This window comes from Stegodyphus dumicola, chromosome 11, assembly GCF_044657685.1.
Source record: "Stegodyphus dumicola isolate Sdum_Otavi_A_Nest chromosome 11, ASM4465768v1".
Classification (NCBI taxonomy): Eukaryota; Metazoa; Arthropoda; class Arachnida; order Araneae; family Eresidae; genus Stegodyphus; species Stegodyphus dumicola.
The window spans coordinates 122090661-122111787 of record NC_140778.1 but is presented as its reverse complement, the minus strand read 5'-3'; the positions used below and the strand labels follow the sequence as shown (position 1 = coordinate 122111787).

Genomic DNA, 21127 nt, shown 5'->3' with positions numbered 1-21127 from the left:
TGAAAACATCTGTTGTTGTAAGAAGTTTTACTTCCCATTAGAGAGTTTAACCCCCATGCTTAACTTTCCCTCAATAAAGTGATAAAATTGCCATTTACAGATGTGCAGCTTTATATTTTATACCAATTTTATCTTACAATCATTAAATACTGAAAAACTTCTTATCATGTGCATTTATTTATATTGTGTTGAGTATTTGTTACATTTAAGGGACATTTTATAAAGTACCCACATGTAATTTTTTAAAAGAGTTCCAGTGTTAAGTAACAGAGAAATACATTAACCCGTAACAGGGGACGTGCGGTCTGACGGACCGCGCCACATGTTCCTCCCATCACGCCTATTCCATGCTTTGTCCAGTTGAATGGATTCTTCCCCTAGCTTCACGTTTCGTGACCTTCTTTCTGACCCCTTCTTATCGGAATGCTTTGGCAAGTGTATCTGTTGAAATTCTTCTAGAGCGGTCTGTGAGACCTCACCTCCCTCTCAGTGTTACAATTTTCGGCGTAGTGAACACATGGCTCTGAAGTTAGGTCCGCGGAGATTCATTTATCCTTCTGATCCGCGTTATGCAGAAGAACTAAAAAAAAATTCTAGACGAAGTTGGAAGTGATTTTAGTGAAGAAAATGACTGTGAAGAAAATTTCTGCAAAAGTGCCCACTCAACAGACTCTGAATTTTCTGCAGACAGCAATGATTTCTCTGATCTAGAAACAACTAATTCCGTAAAATACTACTATGGAAAAAATCGGTTCAAATGGTCATCCGTTGAACCAAATCGAAAAGTTAGAAGGCCAGCTCACAATATCGTAAGACTTCCTGGACTAAGACCTTAAGGAAAAATTGATAATTCAGATCCAAAAAATTTATGGCAACTACATTTTACTGAAGAACTTTTAAGCATGATTGTGAAATGGACAAATCTAAAAATTGAAAGAAAAATAAAAAATATATGTGGTCCGATTAAAGGTGAAATTGACTACACCTGTGTTGATGAACTGAGAGCTCTTTTGGGTTTACTTATTTACACATCAGTCTTCAAATCCAATCATGAAGATATTGAATGTTTATTTGCCACGGATGGAACTGGCCGCGATATTTTTCGTGTAGTTATGTCAATGAAACGTTTTAAATTTTTACTTTCAAATTTGCGATTTGATAACCCAGATGATAGGGAAGAACAAAAGAAATCTGATCCGGCAGCACTTATTTCTGAAGTGATGAATTTATTCATTTATAACTCCCAGAAATCTTACACATTAGGCACTTGCGTCTGCATTGATGAAATGCTTGTTGGATTCAGAAGAAAGCGTCGCTTTAAAATGTATATGCCCCAAAAGCCTGTGAAATATGGATTAAAAGTCATGTGTTTGACTGATGCCCGGAATAATTATGCTTACAATGCATATCTTTATTGTGGAAAAGACTCTGATGGAATTAGCGTAGAAGAGAGTTGGAAAAAATTCAGCAAAGTCAAGCTGTTCTGCGTTTGAGCAAACCAATTTTTAATACGAACAGGAATGTAACAGCAGACAATTGATTTTCTTCCATAGAACTTACCACAGAATTGTTGAAAAATGGACTGACATACATTGGAACTGTTAAAAAAAATAAAAAAGAAATTCCGAAAGATTTTCTTCCATGTAAGTCAAGAAAAGAGAATTCAACATTGTATGGATTTACTAAGGACATAACCTTGATTTCATTTGTTCCAAAGAAAAGGCGAGCAGTGGTTTTGATGTCATCATTGCATCATTCGATAGAAACAGACTCGGAAACACAGAAACCTGAAATAATTGGTTTTTATAACAGAACCAAAGGTGGTGTTGATGCTTTAGATGAAAAATGTTCTGTCCATTCCTGTAGTAGGAGAACAACGCGTTGGCCTATGGCTCTTTTCTACCGGTTAGTAGATATGAGTACAGTAAACGCATACATTTTGCACCAAGGTTAAAACCAAAACCCTGTTATGACCAGAATGATGTTTTTGAAAGAATTAGCAAGAGAATTAGTCCAACCACTACTACACACAAGAGTGAAAAATCCAAGAATAAATCGAGAATTGCGCCTGACAATAAAGCGAATTTTAGGAAAAGAAGCTGAGTCTAAGGATGTGGAGCAGTGCACAAAAGAAGCAAAATTAAAATCAAGGAAAACATGTCATCTGTACCCCCCAAGCAAGAAAAGAAAGACAGCATATTTATGTTTATCTTGCCAAGACCCTGTTTGTTTGGAATGCACGCAAAAGTTATGCAATGAATGTGCTAAAGAAGACGAAAAGTAAATTGTTTACTATCAGAAAATCGGTGAAATACTGATATTTCAGGTACTGTCAAAATTTTTCTGTATTGTGCTACATACAATTTTCTCCGGTTAAAATTTGCTTTAAATATTAAATGATATAGATAAAATAGTTAATTCAAAATAGATGCATTCTTATTTTTAGTTTTATAGAATTTAGTGCAGCATATGATTTTCATCGAAAAATTTAAGGCTATGGGGAAATTTTCTGGGAAAACTTTAAATTCACTTTAAAGTGTAAAAACATATTTTCTTTTCAGAGTAAAATATTCAAAGAACATCTAAGTGAAATATCATGATGATATTTTAATTAGACGATTTTTAAAAAATATTATGATGCACGGTCTCTAAGGCCGCACGTCCCCTGTTGTGTTCAACTTTTTCACCTCCCCTGTTACAGGTTAAAATAGTTAACTTTGATAGGAATTTTATATTAAATTCCCCCCCCCCAAAAAAATAAGAGGTTAATTTTATGCAAATTGATTATTAGTTGTTTTAGTTTGTTTATGTAGGCATTATTCAGTGCATGTTCTTAAGGGAAGTTTTTAAAATGAGGTTCTTTCGTAAATTTTCTTAATTATTTGCATTAATTGCATTAACTTAGTGATGTTAACTTCTTTCTTAATAAAGTTGATTTTAATTATGTAATCACTGGTAACTTGTGAATTTATTTGAATTTTCATGAGCATTATTATTCATGTTGAGAATATTTAATTACTGGATGATGATTATTCAGTAATAGCTGTGTCAAACTGTATCTTCTATAAATTCTGTAAAGTGGTTTAAGAAAGTCTTGTAATGCCTACATTATTTAAATATTCTAAGAGTTTTCTACCTACTTATTCAGATCTGTAGAAATTTTTACTGCATCATGTATTTTCTTTCATAATCTTTAGCTAAATACCTATAAGCTATAAGTACCAGTGTTGGGATAAAAGAATTGTTTTCATAATGCAATAAAATGATGCAAAAGTGAAAAATTGTACCAGTCAATAAAATCAACATGTTTATTTGTATTAAGAAAAGTGTAAATATAAGTACTTGCCCTAATCATAATAATGTATCATAATTTTGAACTGCTAATAATATAATTTTTCATTATTTTTGTTTGTGATCGTGTAAGGGTTATTAGAGAAAGTTAAACAACAAGAATCAGAGTACTATTTGAAATTCTGCAGGACTAGTTTCAATGGTTCTGTATTTAAACCATCGAAACTAGTCCTGCGAAATTTACAAATAATACTGACTCTTGTTTAATTTCTCCAATAATCATTATTTGGCATGTTATTTTATCCTAAACTCTTGTTAGGGAAACTCTTGCTACTAAAGAAATTATTCTTTATTATTATAGGAAAACTAGGCATGTTAATATACTACTATTTATGGGATATGTTTCTCAACCACAACTGACTATTGTAACACAGTGGTGTGAAGGATCCACTTTATACAAGCATCTCCATGTGCATGAACATAAATTTGAAATGTTAGAATTGATAGATATTGCTAGGCAAACTGCACAAGGCATGGAGTAAGTATTAAAACATATGTATTCAATATGTATTTTATAGTGTATGTAATTGGTTAAAAAAGCATGAACTGGGGCACTGCATGAAATAAATATATTGTATTCCTATTAATTACCTAAACACCTGTAAAAAATTGCTAAAGCGGCTATAGGGTCAGTATGTTTGCCACTATCAGGCACCTAATGTGAAAGACAAAGACTTTGTATATTAAATTAGATACTGAAAATATGTAATTTTTGTGTCTGCCAATAACACAAATGCTAGATGTCTGCAACATGACAAGCAGCTCTGTAACAGATTTGGGTTTAGCCTGGATCTCGACCATCCCTCATCCCATAGGTATTCAAATGAATAAGATCTGAAATTTGGGTTGACCAATCAAATTCAGTCTCTTATATTTCCTCAAATCATTTAAATAGCTTTATAAAAGATGATGTAAAAAATGATGAAAGACACTTCTGCATTGTTACTGTAGGAGAGGTAGCATACAATTAATTGTCCAGTATTGCATTATTCGATTTAATATTCAATTTCCCCTTCCCCCAAATTCTTCAAGACCAAACTAAGGAAAGTATACCTATGCCACTGTTCCTTTTCTGACAAATTTCAGATTCAGAATGTTGAACTCTGTTAAATGTCAGCCTGGCATTGGAATGCCACTACATGTTTATCTGATCCCTTGCTTCACATGATGCTGATCCACAGGAGATGTGTTTTACACCACTTTACTCAGCAGCAGGCATTCAATGTAGTGATCATTGGTTTATGTGCTGCAGCTTGCCATTGGAATTCAAATGCAAATGCCTCTTGAGAAATAGTGCAAGTATTTGCATCTCTTCAAATGTAATGTGAAGGTAAATAGCCATGTTTTCTAAAAAGCTTAGTTTTACCTTCAATGCCCACCACAATAATTGAGGCATCTGTCAGTTTTCCCCTCTACCCTGTTATAGTTCCGTTTGAGCATCCTTAACCCCCTTCACATTTTCATTTCAATTTAATATCGTTCATTGGTGCATGCATCTGAAACATTGGAGAAATCTTGAAGGTGGAATCACCAAATTGATGGGCACTATTGATCGTTCCCCCTTTCAGCTTTTTCAGTTGAGTCTTCTCATATGTCTACTTTGATAGCTGTAGCTAGCCAAGCACTCATAGTCTCTTTATAGGCTGACATCATAGATTGTTGATATATGGCTAATTCTAATTTTTTTTTCATCAGATATCGAGTCAGTGATAATAGTGTAGAGTATTTCTCACATCACTGATGAAACTTTTTTAATTACTAATGGGGTTTCTAGTATGTGGTACTTTTGCAAAATGTAATAGTCATTATGGTAAAATATATATAATTTTTTCATATTGTAAATGTTTTAAAGAATTTATTTAGTGTTTTAAATCCTACTTTAACAAAAAAAAAATGCAAATAAAATTATATTTATTTTGAGATTAAGTATTAAAAGAGCAAAATTTATATAAAAAAGTATTTTTTAAATTTTTTTCTCTTATTTTTATTTACTTATTTTTCCAAATTTCAAGAAATAAAATAAAATGATTTCTTTGATCATATTCTGAATTACCTGTAAACTACTGATTTTCAAATCATTTTTAAACTTCATATTATATAAGTTTATCAAGAAAATGCTATTTCATTAAATATGTTAAAACATTTTTAAGTTCGTGATTGTTTAATAGAAACATTAAGTATTCCATTTTGTATTTTTGATCATAAGTTTTCAAATAAGTCCAGGGTAAAGAGCTCTGTAAGAATCATTTAAGCCATACATGAAAAAATTAAGTGAACTAGTTCCTTTTAATTTCATTGATTAGTGTACATGATTTTATTACATCTTTGTTTTATTTTAATTGGAGAAGATATAATTTTATATGTTGGCAACATGGTCCTTTTTATTGGATGGGGGCTTATGTAAGTTCTTTGGAATTTTTTTAAAATAGTATACATGACTACTTTTTCTAATAAATTCATTTGTGTCATTTCTCATTCTCTGTATAATTTTAACTTCTTTGCACCATTCTGAAATATTATCTTCTATAATAGAGAAGAGTTTATAAGATCTTTTGCATTGCATGAAGATTATAAATTTTTAATATTATTGAAATTAGTATATAAATGTGCGATTACTTTTGATGCGTGAGGAATCCTAAATGCAAAATATGTTTTGATGCTATAGCCCATAATATGCTTGTCAAGGAATATAGTTTTAAATAAGGGTTATTTCAAGATATTAGCTAATTTTTAACTAGTTTTGTGTATAGCAGAGGACAAAGACCAGATATAAGATCATATATGTAAGAAATGCAGATTATTGTCTGTAATTACACTATTCCATAAAATATTTATCTCCTTAAAGTATAATCCAAGTCATTGCTAATACGATGGGCCATCTTTGAATATGGTAATTCCCTAAACCAGTTTTCTGTTATATGCTATGAGAAAATCTGTTCATGTGCTCTGCCTAGCTTCATTATGTGCTTACTGTATATTAGCATTTGAAGGTATAAAAATATGTATTCATCAGTAAATTTGTAGTTGATATGAGGGTAAGGTGAAAAGTTCTCAGTCTGACAATGAAAGACTGCAACTTTCAGTTTAAAAATGATTTTATTTTTCTACATAATCTCCCTTGACTTCAACACACTTGGTCCAGCATTTCTCGAACATCACTACTCTTTCCCAGAAATAAGAGTGTGAAGGTTGTGAAAATATTCATCTACGACCCTGTCAACTTTTTCACTGGATGCGAAGTGCTTCCCAGAAACAAATTTCTTCAAGTTTGGGAACAGATGGAAGTCTGAGGATGCCAAATCAGGAGAATAGGGGGATGGCAGAGCAAATCATACCCCAAATCCTGCAGTTTTTCCATTGTCAACAAACCCTTGTGCACAGGTGCATTGTCCTGATGAAAGATGATTTTTTCTTCTTCACACCAGGCCCCTTCTCGCGAATTTTGGCATTCAGCTGGTCAAGAAGGTTGGAGTAATATTTGCCTATTTTTGCAAGGTAATCAATTAACAGGTTCCCTTTCGCATCCCAAAACAGACTGGCTATGAACTTTCCAGCAGATGCGATTGACTTGTCTTTCTTTGGCACTGAACCACCTGCTGCTTAGAATGTTGTTTCGTCTCATCCATGGTGACACAAACTGCTGCACAAATCTGTAGGATCCCTGTTGAATTGGTCCAAAGATTCCTGTGAAAATCATACGCGCATTTGCTTTTAATCGGCATTCTGCAAATGCTGTACCCATCTTGCACAGAGCTTTCATATCCCTTATTCTTTATGCAAGATGTTTTGCACCCTTTCTTCCGATATCCCCGCAGTTTCAGTTATCACGCACACCTTTATTCTGCCTATTGTCCAACACTATATCATGCACTTTTTCGCTTGTTTCCGGTGTGATGGCGGTTTTTGGCCGTTCTTCACATGGATCATTGTCTAGGGATATGTGACCATGTTTAAATTCAGCTGCCCGCTTTTTAATAGTTGACATGGAAGGAGCAGAGACCCCATAAACTTGTCAACTTCAGATGAAGCTTAGGCTTGATCTAGGGCTTAATCAAATTCAAAACGAAGAATTTTTTTATGACCACTCAGTATTCAAGTTTATCCATTTTAGCGAATAGCGTGCAAGTCGTCTACTGTGAAAATTCATGTAAACAAACTAATTAAGAGAACAAGTTGAAACTTTTCATACAAACTAATGTTATGTTAAACTAATGACACCTGCACCCAGGCAGGAAACATAAATTTTTGCTGACTGGAGCACAGTCTCTAGGTCAGGCTGAAAATTTTTCACCTTACTCTCGTGACAATAATAAAAATAACTTATGAGCACACACACACTAAAAAATAATAATAATAAATAAATAAATAAAAAAGTAGTCTAGGCTTGTAATTACCTATCACTGTTTAAATAATGATACTCTATAAATTAAAAATTTCAGACAATAGCAGTGGTTATTTTTGAGGCAACATTTTTTTTATGTTTGAAATGTTATTTGCAGTCTTTCCATTTTATTTGGACTAAATAACTGTTTTAATATCTTTAGCCTTTCAGTGTGTTGCCATACACCAAAGCATAAGATCTTTAATCATTATTCTAATTTACTCTGTCTGTAATTGCTTGACAAACTGAGCACTTTAAAAGCAATGTATACCCCTTTTTGATAATTTAAAGCTTTATTTTATTTTTGATAATGTATCTAATCATATTGATCATTCATTATATTAATTTAAAATATTTTTATTTATAATACATCAGCTTTGTAATATTTATGAACATTTGCATTATTGTAATCAGTAAGATATGTTTCTGACATCATGTGTTACATATCGTAGCGCAGAATTGCCTGGTATAAATATATCTAATTAATGTTATAAAAAATGTTTAATTTATAAATTAATTAATCATAATAATTTTTGTAAGCATTTGAAACATTATTATAATTTATAAAAGTGTTATGTTTTTCTTTTTGATGAATCAAAATTTTCATAGCTTGTAAAATTAATGTATTGCTGTTGTTGAGGTCATGCCTCATTAGTTAAAGATTTATTTACTAATTTGTAACGATATATTTTGTGCAATTTTTGTATAAAATGTTATTCAGAAACATAAAATGCATATGTTTTTAAAGATGAATTATTTTAAATCTTTTATCTATTTTTTAACAAGCGGTAAAGTGTCTCATTTACACTGCTCTGCATCTGCGAGCGCAATCCAGAGCTGTAACTCAAGAAATAAACAATCTCGTTGTTAGGCGACGTGTGCACCACAATTTTTTTATTTTTGCAATAAATGCCTATCGACGTGGTGTTCACGTCGCTCGCGGTTTGAGACAAAAGCATCTCAGCACGTCTTTTTAGCGCAAGTGGTTAAGGCAAGATTATTCTTAATGCTTAATTTTATTTATGTCTGTTCATAATCATTAAATTTTTCAATAAAGTTAAAAAATTGATAAACTGCTTATATCATTCTTAGTCTTTTCTAATATTGTTTCTTTCTTTTTTCAGTTATCTCCATGCAAAAAATATTATACACAGAGATCTAAAATCGAATAGTATCCTTTTCAGCCAAGTTTTTGTGTATACAAAATATTTGAATTATCAACATAATTTATTAAATTAAATAAATTGTTGAAAATTATCAACATGATTTATATTTATTTATAAAAATGTTTGTAAGATTAGTACTAGTGTAATCAATGTTTAACTGTGATTATATTTTTTATGAAATTAAACTTTTTAAATATCTTGAATTACATTATCTGTATTGTTGTCGTTAATATTTATTTTCATAACCTTTACATTATTATCATCTAAATGGTATTAATAAAATATATAATAAAAACTACATGGTTTATAAATAAAAACTCATGATTACTGTCTTGTAAAATTATTTCTTAGCAAAATATTGAAATTTTTAATTAATATTTCTTATGAAAAATTCTGTTATTTAAAAAGAAGTAATGATTAACATTTGATTTAAGTCAACTGATTTGCAAAGAAATTTTTGAATAAGGTTTACAAATGGTATTTCGTTATTATATTGAATGTAGAGATATAAATATGATATTCATTATGCATAAGTTTTGTGAAAAAGCTTTTATATTAAAAAAGATTGCTTTCAATACTAAAATATTGAAGGAATAGTTTGGTATAAATTATAATCCTTTTGTATAAATAAATAGGCTGTTTCTTAACATATTCTTAGATATATTTCTTCATGAAGATTTAACAACTGTAAAAATAGGCGATTTTGGACTTGCAACAGTGAAAACAAGGTGGAGTGGATCTCAACAATTTCATCAACCTACTGGTTCTATCTTATGGATGGTGTGTGAAATTTAACCTTTCATTGTCTAATACTAAGAAAATCTTGTGAATATAAGGAAAATTTGTTACTTCAGTCTGCAGTTATTGTAACTAAATAGATATATTCTTGAAGACACATGTGAATGTTATGTTTCTAAAACTGAATCTTATTATGTTAAAATATAGTAAATTTTATAAAAGAATAACTTCCCATGAAGAGAGAGAATATGTTATTAATTGTTCTAAATATGCATTGATTCTTTTCACTGGATATTTATTCTACACCAAAATTAAATTTTACTGGTTATTATGATTATGCATCTGGTTCACTTTTTATCGCCTTTTGCATGAAAGTAAATAAGTTGATTTCAGTATTCAGATTTATTAGTATTTTAAGTTATTTGTTCCCTCCTTTCTGCATGCCTTCGTGGGGTAATTGGTAGTACACTCGACACATATTCGAGAGGTCCACGTTCGAGTCCCAGCGAAGGCATTGCTCATTTTTCATATACCCCTGCTTCCAAAAACCTAATGTCTCTCTCTACATTGGTGCCTGAACTAAAAGGTGGTAGATGATGATTCTTCACCAACAGGATTTGGCAAATGGGTCCCCTAAATCCCAGTCACACTTTAAAAGGAGGAAGTATATAAGGTATTTTCTCCCTCCTTTCTGCATGCCTTCATGTTGTAACAGTAGCACACTCTGCACATATTGAGAGGTCCGGGTTCTAGTTCTGACGAGAGCATTGCCTATTTTTCATGTTTCCCACTTCAAAAAAGTCCTAATGACTCTACAGTATAATTTATTTATAAATTTATTAAAGATTTAGTTGTTCCTTTTTTAAAAGGTCTGCATAATATTACCCATATAAAAACTGCTGATTTTGATATTAATTGCAAAAAATAAAATTTTAGGAAATATTTTATTGAAGTGTTTTTTATGCTGTTCAGAGAACTTGTATGTTATGGTACTTGTACAGTGATTTGTATTAAAATATATTTCATGTGTAATGTGTGTATATTTTATGTATTTTTAAAATCTTGATTTTTATGTATTTAGGCCCCAGAAGTTATTCGCATGAAAGACTTGAATCCATATTCTTTCCAGTCTGATGTTTATGCTTTTGGTATTGTCTTGTATGAATTGGTTGCTGGACAGCTTCCATATTCTCATATTAATAATAAAGATCAGGTAGGCATTATTTAAAGAAAAAAGTTTTTTATTGTGAAGATACAGCCACAGCTTTTATTTATGTGTCCCTTATGATTTTAAAGGCATGGAAAGTATTTGAAAAACAATTTTATCATATTGCTATGGTATTGCCAGATTTGAAGAAGCATCTGTTATTTCCATACAAGATATTGATAAAGTCTTTCAGATTATTAGCTGAAATATGACTTACACGTAGTTTTTTTAAATGGATTCCTCAGAGAAATACAGTCTTTTCTTTTTCTGAAGCATAAAATGGCTGTGTCTCTTAAGTATATCCAGAGCAGAGCTGCATTTTTTTCAGTTTTTCATCACAGATAGATCCCGATTAGATCACCAAATCTCCCCCACCCCCCTTTTTTAAAGGTTTATATTAATGAAAATATTTATTGAATTGATGAAACTTAAATTATGTAAATTTCATTCTTCACCCCAAGTAAGTTTCATCATTATTTTTCTTATTAAATTTTACTTTATCTGCATTCTCTTAATCTATTGTAACTTTATGTACTCTGTTTTAAAAAAAAAACCACTATTTTATAATATAGAACTATACAAAATTTTTGCATTGGTCTACAATAGTAAGGTAATTTTGCAGTATCAGTGTTTTTTAAATTATTCTTTACTTTATTTTTGTAATCAGGTGAAATTATGCTTATCAATATTTTGTTTTTTTATTTATTTATATTCTTTGTTATTGGAAAACAAGAATTCACATACTCTCCCGTGCTAATTTGTGTCATGATAGAAATGAGTTAACAGGTAATTACAGTACTTTGAGAATTATCTTGAAGTGCCTTCATTACTCAGTAAAGGAACTTTATTCACCACGAGAATCAGTATATTGCCGAGATGACCACGTTTTGTCATTTTATAATTTGCCAGGTGCCAATGTCTTTCTTCCAGCCTGCTTTTTTAAGGTATCAAGAATTCTCTTCATGTGTAAAAAATGACAAGCATTCTTTCAGCAGAATGATTTCCTCAACTAATTTTCTTTATTTAAATTTTTGTTAATGCAGTTTTAAAGAGGATAAAAATAGCTATAGCTTTGTAATCTTCAATGCAGGACTTTGTTGTGTTCGAGCTCACAAGGATTGCTGACAAGGTTTATAAATACTCGTATTTGTAATTTTCTCTTTACATGGTCAGACTGATCAGTTTTAACCCCTTCGAGCCGGGTAGCGAAAACGCGCGCTTATCGCGGAGGCCGGCGGTGTCTTATGCGAGCGCCTCTCCAGGGCCAGGAGCTTTTTTTGCTACTAAGCTTAAATCCATGAAATTTCCGAAGTATCAACGCATTGTTTAATAATGCTCTATAGAGTATTTAAACAGCTTATGCTTTATAGATATTTTTATATATATATACTTTAATTACCTTATTTCTTGTTTAAATGCATATTTTACATATTTTATTTTAATTACTCACCATTTTATGACTTTTATACATCTGAAAACTAAATATAGTACTTAAAATTCTCTTTTCGTATGAAAAATTTGAAAACAGGGATCTACACACAGTCCTATGTTACATTCCTTGCACTCGTAATAACTCATTTGCCGTTTTGGAGGATTTTTCCGGGAATGTGAACAAACGAAGCATCGTCGTCTCATTTTCTTATCAGTCTCTTCTGAACAAAGTTTTGGAAAATGTCTTTCAGTTAATCTTTCAGAATCAATATCAGAATTTCAGAAACAATATCTGAAATATTTTGCATCATTTCTGCTATTTCTTGCTCTGTTAAACATTTTCGATGCTTCGACATTGAAACGGTAAAAACAGAAAGAATTCACGTCTAACAAGATCTAATTATTTTCTAAAAACTGAACTGTAAACGGAAAAACTCAACGCTTTAGCACATATAAAACTTCTACTTACAATAAACAACTACCACATGCGAATAAAGTGCGATTTAAAGAGACGTCATAAATCAGGCCATTCGGAAACATTTAGTTCCCCGTTTGTTTATATAATCAAAAACATGCATATGTGAGTCATGCTTCTCTCATTTTGAGTAGAAGGCCTAATGTACATGTATCTGAAACCATATGGACATACAGTGTCATCTTGTGGCAGAAATTATAGTTTGAAAAATGTGCCAAGGTACTGGCACAAATACGTGACAGTCGGTAGAAAACGCAACAATGCTCTGGCACGCCTGCGTGTTGGCCGGTAGATAAGTGTGTTCGTTGCTGGCACGTAGACGTGACAGTCGGCGCGAAGGGGTTAAGTAGCTGCTAGTAAATAAATAATCACTTGCGAAACTTTGTTGTGTTTCTATTTGACACCGCAGTGTAGAGAAGGTAGAGTTATTATTTTGTTTTAGCAGTTATTTATTAGATACATACGATTTTTATAAAAACTACTTTTTGTAACATTTTGATATGGTGACATTTTGGACCACAAAACACCCCTTTTCTCAAGATTTTGGTGCCGAGAAACACCAATTGAAAACTTTTCCGTGTGCAGAACTGGTAAGTGGCTTGGTAAGTTCTTAGTGAAGACATTATGTATAGAAAAATACCTTGAATCAGGAAGCACATAAGATATAATTTGGATAAAAAGATGGAAATGGCAAAAATACATATCAGCTATAAACAATGTTTACCATAAAGATGTACATTTTTTAATTTCAAAAGACACCAATACCTATTTTTGCTCATATATTGATTTAATGATGCATTGCTTGGCAGAAAGGAAATCATTTTATTTGCACGCTAAGCTCTGTAATTAATAATATGACCTTATTTACTTCAATCTTGAAAATACCCGATGAATTAAAAGTTAAATATGTTTAAGAATATCATTCGTTTGTACTTTAAAATCATACAAATGCTGATCATAAATGCACTGATATGTAAAAAATATGTTTCTAATTAATGCATTGTGTTGAACAGAATAACTATTAATGGCATCATTCAGTTTGTTCTTTGTTGATTCTGATTGCTTAATTCTGTTTTTGTACTGCACCAATGTTGTATACCAATGCAAAAATTGTTATTATTGACAAGAATTAATCAACCTTTCTTCCTGATATTAAAAAAAAAAAATAATTTTGCTTCATACCATGGTAAACAACATTGGTCTATTCCAAAATGGAATACTAATACCAAGCTGTTGAAAAATAGACAAAGCAATTAAAAGTTTCTAAAAACTACCTGAAGTAAAACCACCAAGTACAACCTTCTGGATTTATGCATAGATACCGTACTAAGTAAAAAGTTATCTCTGAAAATATTTTACTTGAAAGTTTCATTATCCTATACAATTTGGCTTGGGTGTTCAAGAAATCAACATGCCTAGCATTCATGAAATCAAAAGTCTAAGAGGGCTGCATATAACAAATAGGTTTGGGAAAGGGCTCGGTGAACTGTGTGTTCTCCTTTTCCACCAAACGTTGTGTAATATGTTAGATTTAAATTGATTATATTAAATTTTTGTTTGTTTTTTGAATCAAGGAAAATGTTTTTTAATCAGTTAATTAAACGTATTTGTGAATCTATTAAAAAACAAATTTTTTTCTAAAATATAATTAATGAAATAAATTTTTTAAATTTATTTATTTAAATTTGTGTTCCATGTGTTTTTCTTGCCTACTCCCCAAGTTAGAGAAGAGTTAGTGGGCTGAAGTAAAATTTTGGCCAAACTAATTTTTGTAAGTCTTATATTTAAAAGTTAATTAGAATCATTGAGTCATTAAAGGATATTGTAAATATGACACTTTATATTTACACATTAATAAATTAATTTGTCTGTTACAAATATCTAAATTGCAAATACAGCTATTACTTGGCTTAACTCTTTAAGGTATGCATGATTGAATTATTTCAAATTATGTTATTTGATACAATGCAAAACTTTTTAATTATCCACTGATGTTGGTTATTGGCTAAATGAGTACAAAGTGGGAAATCTGGAAGTTTATAGTGATTTTTGGATGTAAATATTATGAAATTTTTCTTTTCAGGAAAATGATTTCTTTCAGTTATTGTATGCTTGCTATAGTATGTCTATGTTTTGTGAACTGCACATGTAGTATTTAGTGATTAGTGAAAAATGACTTTTAAGAAATGCATCAATATTAAACTTTGGGGAATAAATCCAACAGTTAAAATGTGGGGAGAGGGGACTTTTATTTCCATGGAACAAAATATGAAGCGTGCTTTTTGAACAAAATTAAATAAAGTTACCTTTTGTTTCCTAAGCGCACCACCCATTTCCATTTAAATGAAAAAGGAGAGTAGAAATTATTTTATTTACAAACTATAATCTTATTTTTATTTATGCTGTGTTAACATTAAACAACAAAATGTTATTTGCATAAACAGAATGCATCTATTTAACATTGAGGACCATCTTAGATATGGTACAAATTTATCTAAATCAAGTAAAAATATATGTGCAGTGCTTTCAAAACAGGGAATGCTTTTGGAATTTTTTTCCCCCAGTTCTGTTTTTTTACGTTCTTTTGTCTTTGTGTTTTATTTATTTGATATAACGTTAACAGATGAATACTTATTGTAAACAAGACAAAACTTATGTATGTGAAAGAATTAGTTTATGTTGCTCTTAGTTTGTAAAATTAGAAATATGTGAATAAAAATTTTTAAATTAACTATGATTATTTATAACTTTAATATGTTTTTAAAGGGAAAAACATAATATACCTTAATTATAAAATCTGCTAGGTAAAGTTTATTTTTAAATGCATATTAATGGTTTGCTAATCAATTTTTAGTAATATTTGCAGATTTTCATAATTTGTATGAATTTATTTTCAGATTCTTTTCATGGTTGGTCATGGGTATCTTATTCCTGACCTTAGGAATACTCGATCTGATACACCTAAGGCTCTTAATAGGCTAATTGAAGATTGCATTAAATTTAGTAGAGATGAGCGACCTCTTTTTAGACAGGTTGGTGTTTTTTTTTAATTAAAATTTACAGTATTTATTTATGCATATGAAAAAAAAAAGAATTTTAAATATATAATGCTACAGATATTTTCTAGACTATTTAATTTCTTTTTTTATAGAATATATAAAGCATAAATAAATTAAATTGCTTGTTCTTAATTTTGATGATTTGCAATAAAAACGTTGCAGTGTACTTAACCAAAATATATTGTAGATATTTTTGTCAATTTCTTAATTTAAAGACTTGTAGAGAATTTGGGAGTGAGGAAACCCCCAATATTGTATTAGTTATGCTTTGTTATAAAATCAAATTTAGAACACTGAATTGCCAAATGAACATGCTAACTCACATTCGAGTAGAGGAATATCTTAATTTTATACACCTTTCCCAAACACACTTGAAAGTGATAAGAGATAGGCAGGATGACCCTAGTTGACAATCAAGTTGGTGATGAGTTATCGTCTACTGTTTTAATTTGGAGTCCAAGTATAGAGAACAGAAAACATAATTTTTTTTATAAATAGTAGGATGCTATAAAAATTAGTTTTTCTAATTTAGTATTGAATTAATGCCTTGAATTATTTGATCAATAGGCTAGAAAATCACAATAGAAGGGTGTTGTTAATTTTCTGAATATAATTACTGTTATTGGGTTCCAAGAGCTTCTTAAGTTAAATCAATTTTCAAGTCGTACAGAATTTTTAGAACAAGTTAATATTTTTACACACATTTTAATTTAAACTATTTAGTTTTAATCACACAGAAATAAATCAAAATTAATTAATTACAAGCAGTCAAGAAACTTAAGTTTAACTTCCTTTGTTTTTCTCTCTTTTCTTTTTAATCGTACAAATTTTAGGAGAATGCTATGTTTTATTTCTTTGAAATAACAACCACTGCAATAATTTTGAAAAATAATTAAGGAATATTAATGGTTATTGTACAGGAAATTGCTAAGAGTTTTAATTTTCGAGCCGAAAAAAGTTTATAAAGTTATTCACTGTTTTTGTGAATTTAAAATAATCTGAGCCCTTGTCTTGCATAATCTATACAGAGGAGGAGGGCTTCTTGACTGTAATCAATATGTTTAAAAGTAATCTTCCTTTTTATTTCTTAAGTTGAAAGAAATTTCAAGTTTAAATGTAGGCTGTGATAGTCTGTCCTTCAAACAGAGCTCATTTTTCAGAATCTGCATCAGTTGCATGTGATTTTGATGGTTCAAGGTGAGATGCCATAGCATAAATCAGACTTTTGTTAAGAAATGCTGTGATTTATAATAATGCTAGTATTAATGCTAGTACTGTGATAGTCTGTCCTTCAAACAGAGCTCATTTTCCATAATCTGCATCAGTTGCATGTGATTTTGATGGTTCAAGGTGAGATGCCATAGCATAAATCAGACTTTTGTTAAGAAATGCTGTGATTTATAATAATGCTAATATGTGTACCATAAAGGTGTCTAAAACCTCAATGACCTAGAAGATTGCATAACATAACATGTGTAAAACATCACTCCTGATTAATTACATTCCGCAACTGAGAACATTGCACATTGCATGAATTGTATCTTCCAGCTCATTGGCTATGTGGAACCTGAGCTTGATCTGCACCGCCATGTACCAAGCATAAACACATTATCTGTAACATTCTGCAAAAATTTAAGTATGCCATCTGGTTTTACATTTTCATTCTTTGTTCTTGTATTATATATTATACATTCAAAAGCACCATCTATTGTCAATTGTTGCAACTAATTTTTTTTATTGTTCCATTTTTTTCCCTTCTCAATTATCATCACTTTGCATCAGTTTTGGTTTCATTCGGATTATTCCTTCAAGCTACAGACAGCTCCAAATAACGTTAGTTATTTTATAACCACTGAGTATATATATATAAGTCATGAAAGATTGAAACTGTTCCCAAAAGAGTTGAGATGGAAAGTACAGATGAATTCTGACCAATTTATAAAAAGTTCGTTATTTTAAATAAAAACAAATAAGCAAAAATTGTCATGTTTTAATCCATTTTTATTGCAGAAAATATAATTATTTCATAAATTGATATAGTTTTATCAACCCATAGCTTTACTCCTTATATATATATATATATATATATTTCTGTTAAAAAATGTAGCTATTCTAGCACTCATCTGTGTTAATTTATCTTCAAAAATAAATAGTGAAGTTAAGAAGTCATTATGTCATATGGTTATACATTGTAATAAAAAACTATTAATTAAATACTTTTTCCCTCCAATTTAGCAAATCCTAAGCTATCTTAAGTTCTATTTTGAAACATTAGTAGAATAATTTTTAGTTGTTGTTAATGTACTTATTTAAAAGAGATATATGGAGCAAAAGTGTATCTCCCTTGTCATGTATGAACCCTCATGTGGCTACCACTTTCATGAGATGACCACCTCTGAAGGTAACTGATACATCGGAGAACATAATTATGAGTACGAACATCATCTTCCTAAGATAAGCACATTTGCAGAAGAATAAAATTATCTGGAACCACAGGAGATCTGGAAACGTGGATGGTGATCTTAGAAGTGTTCAATTTAGTTAAGAAATTGTTACCCTAAAATAAAAACTTTTGTGATTTATTTTGCTGCCTAAAGGAAATTTACTTATTTATTGTTATAGATGTAGTATTTGAGATGTCAAATACTTGATGCTTAGAATTTAAGATGCTAAAAATGTATGAGTGCATACTTAATACCTATGCTAAAGAAGAAGTGAAAATTTGATCTATGTGCTAATTTCAAAATATATATATATATTTAGTTCTCTGTAAGAAAAATAAGTTGAGAAAATATGATTGTAAATCATCTATATGCCATGTATTTTATGCTGATTTGAGTACTATTTATTTCAGATATTAGCTTCTTTGGAATCATTAGCCCGATCCCTCCCCAAAATCCATCGCAGTGCTTCGGAACCAACATTGAACCGCACCCATCTTCAGTCTGAAGACTTCATGTACATATGTGCATCACCCAAAACTCCAATAAACAGTCAGTTTGGAGCCTTTCCCTTCTATTCTTCTGGATAGAAATAATTGTTTGTGATAATTCTCAAGTCCGTGTCAAGTGATGGCGGAGCATTGAATCCTCCTGATTTCAATCTTTCAAAACAAAATCATATCTTGCCAATGGCAAGTTATGATTTACTGACTATAGCACTGTAACTGAAATTATAAGCCTTCCTTGCCTAATTTAGATTGCAATAATGATTATATTGCAATGAACTTTTCAACTCTTGTGGTTACTGTAGAAATTATCTGATGGTACGCCATGTTTAGTTAATTGAAGCACTCTGAAAACTTCATGTACATATGTGCATCACCCAAAGACTTCAATAAACAGTCAGTTTGAAGCCTTTCCATTCTACTCTGCTGTGGAAGTTACGACTGACTTTTCTCATAGAGTTAATTGTTTGTGATAATTCTGAAGCCTGTGTCCAATAATTACATTGGAATGGTGGAGCATTGTATCCTCCTAATTTCAGCCTTTTCAGCCTTTGAAAACAAAATCATCTCTTGCTAATGGCAGGTTATGATTTTACTGACTTGTAGCATTGTAAATGAAATTATAAGCCTTCCTTGCCTGATTTAGATTGCAGTAAAGATTATATTGCAAACTCTTGCGGTTATAATAGAAGTATATCTGCTGGCCGGCCATGTTTAGTTAATCGAAGCACTCCGCCCAAAACATTGGTCACGGCTGTACGAATGAACGTGTGTGAGTGGGCAAGTACCCACCCTGTGTAAAGAATCATCAGATTTGTATAGCATTTTCTCATCATTCAAAACGGCAGCACATTTTTTTCTCCTTCTGTAAATATAAATGGACGATTGGGACGCATGCGCCTAAAGTTGTACAAAGGCCTGAAGAACTTTTCTTTTTTTAATTTATGTCTAAATGTATGAGAAAGGAATTGTGTTATTTAATTTTCTGTGTATTATTTAAACTGTAAATTTCAAACTAAAATAACAGACTATGAATTATGGACTGATTTCCTGGGGTATTTATTTCACATTTTTGTCTTTTTCTTTTTTCTTTCATCTGCAGGCAGTCATGGCAAAATTTAGTGGCTTAATCTCCAGAATAAAACTTAACTCAGATTAAGCAAAAAAGATTATGCCTGTTAGAATTTTATCATGAAGCATTGAGCATTTGAATTTAAATGCTCTCATGTTTATTAAAGAATATGTCCTTTAAGTCAAGTATCAGAGGAAGTTATATTAAATCAGTTAGTTCACAGCAAATGTCCATTTGATGTTGCTGCTGCATAAACATATATTGAATGAACAAAAAAAAAAAAAAAAAAGAAAAGAAAGAAAGAAAAAGAAAAAAAGAAGAAGTCTGGTTACAAGCTTTATTCTTGGTTCTGTACATCATTAATCTTCTTAAATATAAACAGTTTTAAGCAATTCCAGAGGTAAAAAATCAACTGGTGTTTCAAATGTAGAATTTCTGGAGCTATGCAGCACTCTCAGTGATCGAGGAGTTTGAGATTAATTCCTATGATGCTAGACTTACATGATTCTCAGTACAATATGCATTAAAAAAGAAGTGTTTGTAGTTAATAACATAGGCCCTTTTTGAAAAACCTTTGGATTATATGCTAACAACATAAGATATTGATATATTGAATTTCCAGTATTTAATAATTCAGTACTATACTAGTGATCAGGCAAATACAAATTCTGGGAATCTTGATTTCTCTGTTAATTATATTTTCTTTTTGTGCTTTTCATAAATTTCGACTACTTGTTGCACAATTTTCTTTACTTATCAAATGCTCATACTATTGCATTCATAATTTCATCATATAGATAGATGCCTTGGTAATTGGTTTCCTTCTGCAATGTATTACAACCCTGAAATGTTCATATTCACTCACTGCATTAAATACCTAAACATAAATTTATGTTCGAATTAATTGTAAGAGTGAGGAATGCAATGACTGTTTGGAATGATTAATTAAAGAACTCTACAACCAAATATTGTGTTTTATTTACAATCAAAGCTTATACAGTATTATTTTAAAAACTGAGGTAATATAAAAAATCAATACTAATGTTCTTGTGCGATGAAAATTCATGGTGAGTTTTTTTTATGATATCTGTTATCACCTGAATTATCTAAGAAGTACCCAAAAATAAAAATCTTCACTATTATGTGTTTATGAAAGAAGCAAATTTAAAATTCATAAATGAAAATGAAACTTACTTTTCTCTTTATACTTGTGTACTGAAATATCCCATTCTGTATTAAATCTTGAAAGAAATTTTGTAACAATAATGTAAAATTTATCATCAGTGCATTAACTTTTCCT

The 21127-nt window shown here is 30.6% G+C and overlaps 1 protein-coding gene across 1 annotated transcript in view; it reads left to right on the top strand.

The window, feature by feature from the left end:
• Nucleotides 1-19801, top strand: part of Raf (serine/threonine kinase raf oncogene) — a 94488-nt gene extending 74687 nt beyond the window's left edge. Inside the window, exons 13-18 of the mRNA XM_035354432.2 lie at nucleotides 3653-3829; nucleotides 8857-8903; nucleotides 9557-9678; nucleotides 10718-10849; nucleotides 15647-15781; nucleotides 18663-19801. Of these exons, the coding sequence (XP_035210323.2) occupies nucleotides 3653-3829; nucleotides 8857-8903; nucleotides 9557-9678; nucleotides 10718-10849; nucleotides 15647-15781; nucleotides 18663-18839 (790 nt within the window). The 3' untranslated portion in view covers nucleotides 18840-19801. The remainder of the gene's footprint in view (nucleotides 1-3652; nucleotides 3830-8856; nucleotides 8904-9556; nucleotides 9679-10717; nucleotides 10850-15646; nucleotides 15782-18662) is intronic.
• Nucleotides 19802-21127: the final 1326 nt, after the last annotated feature.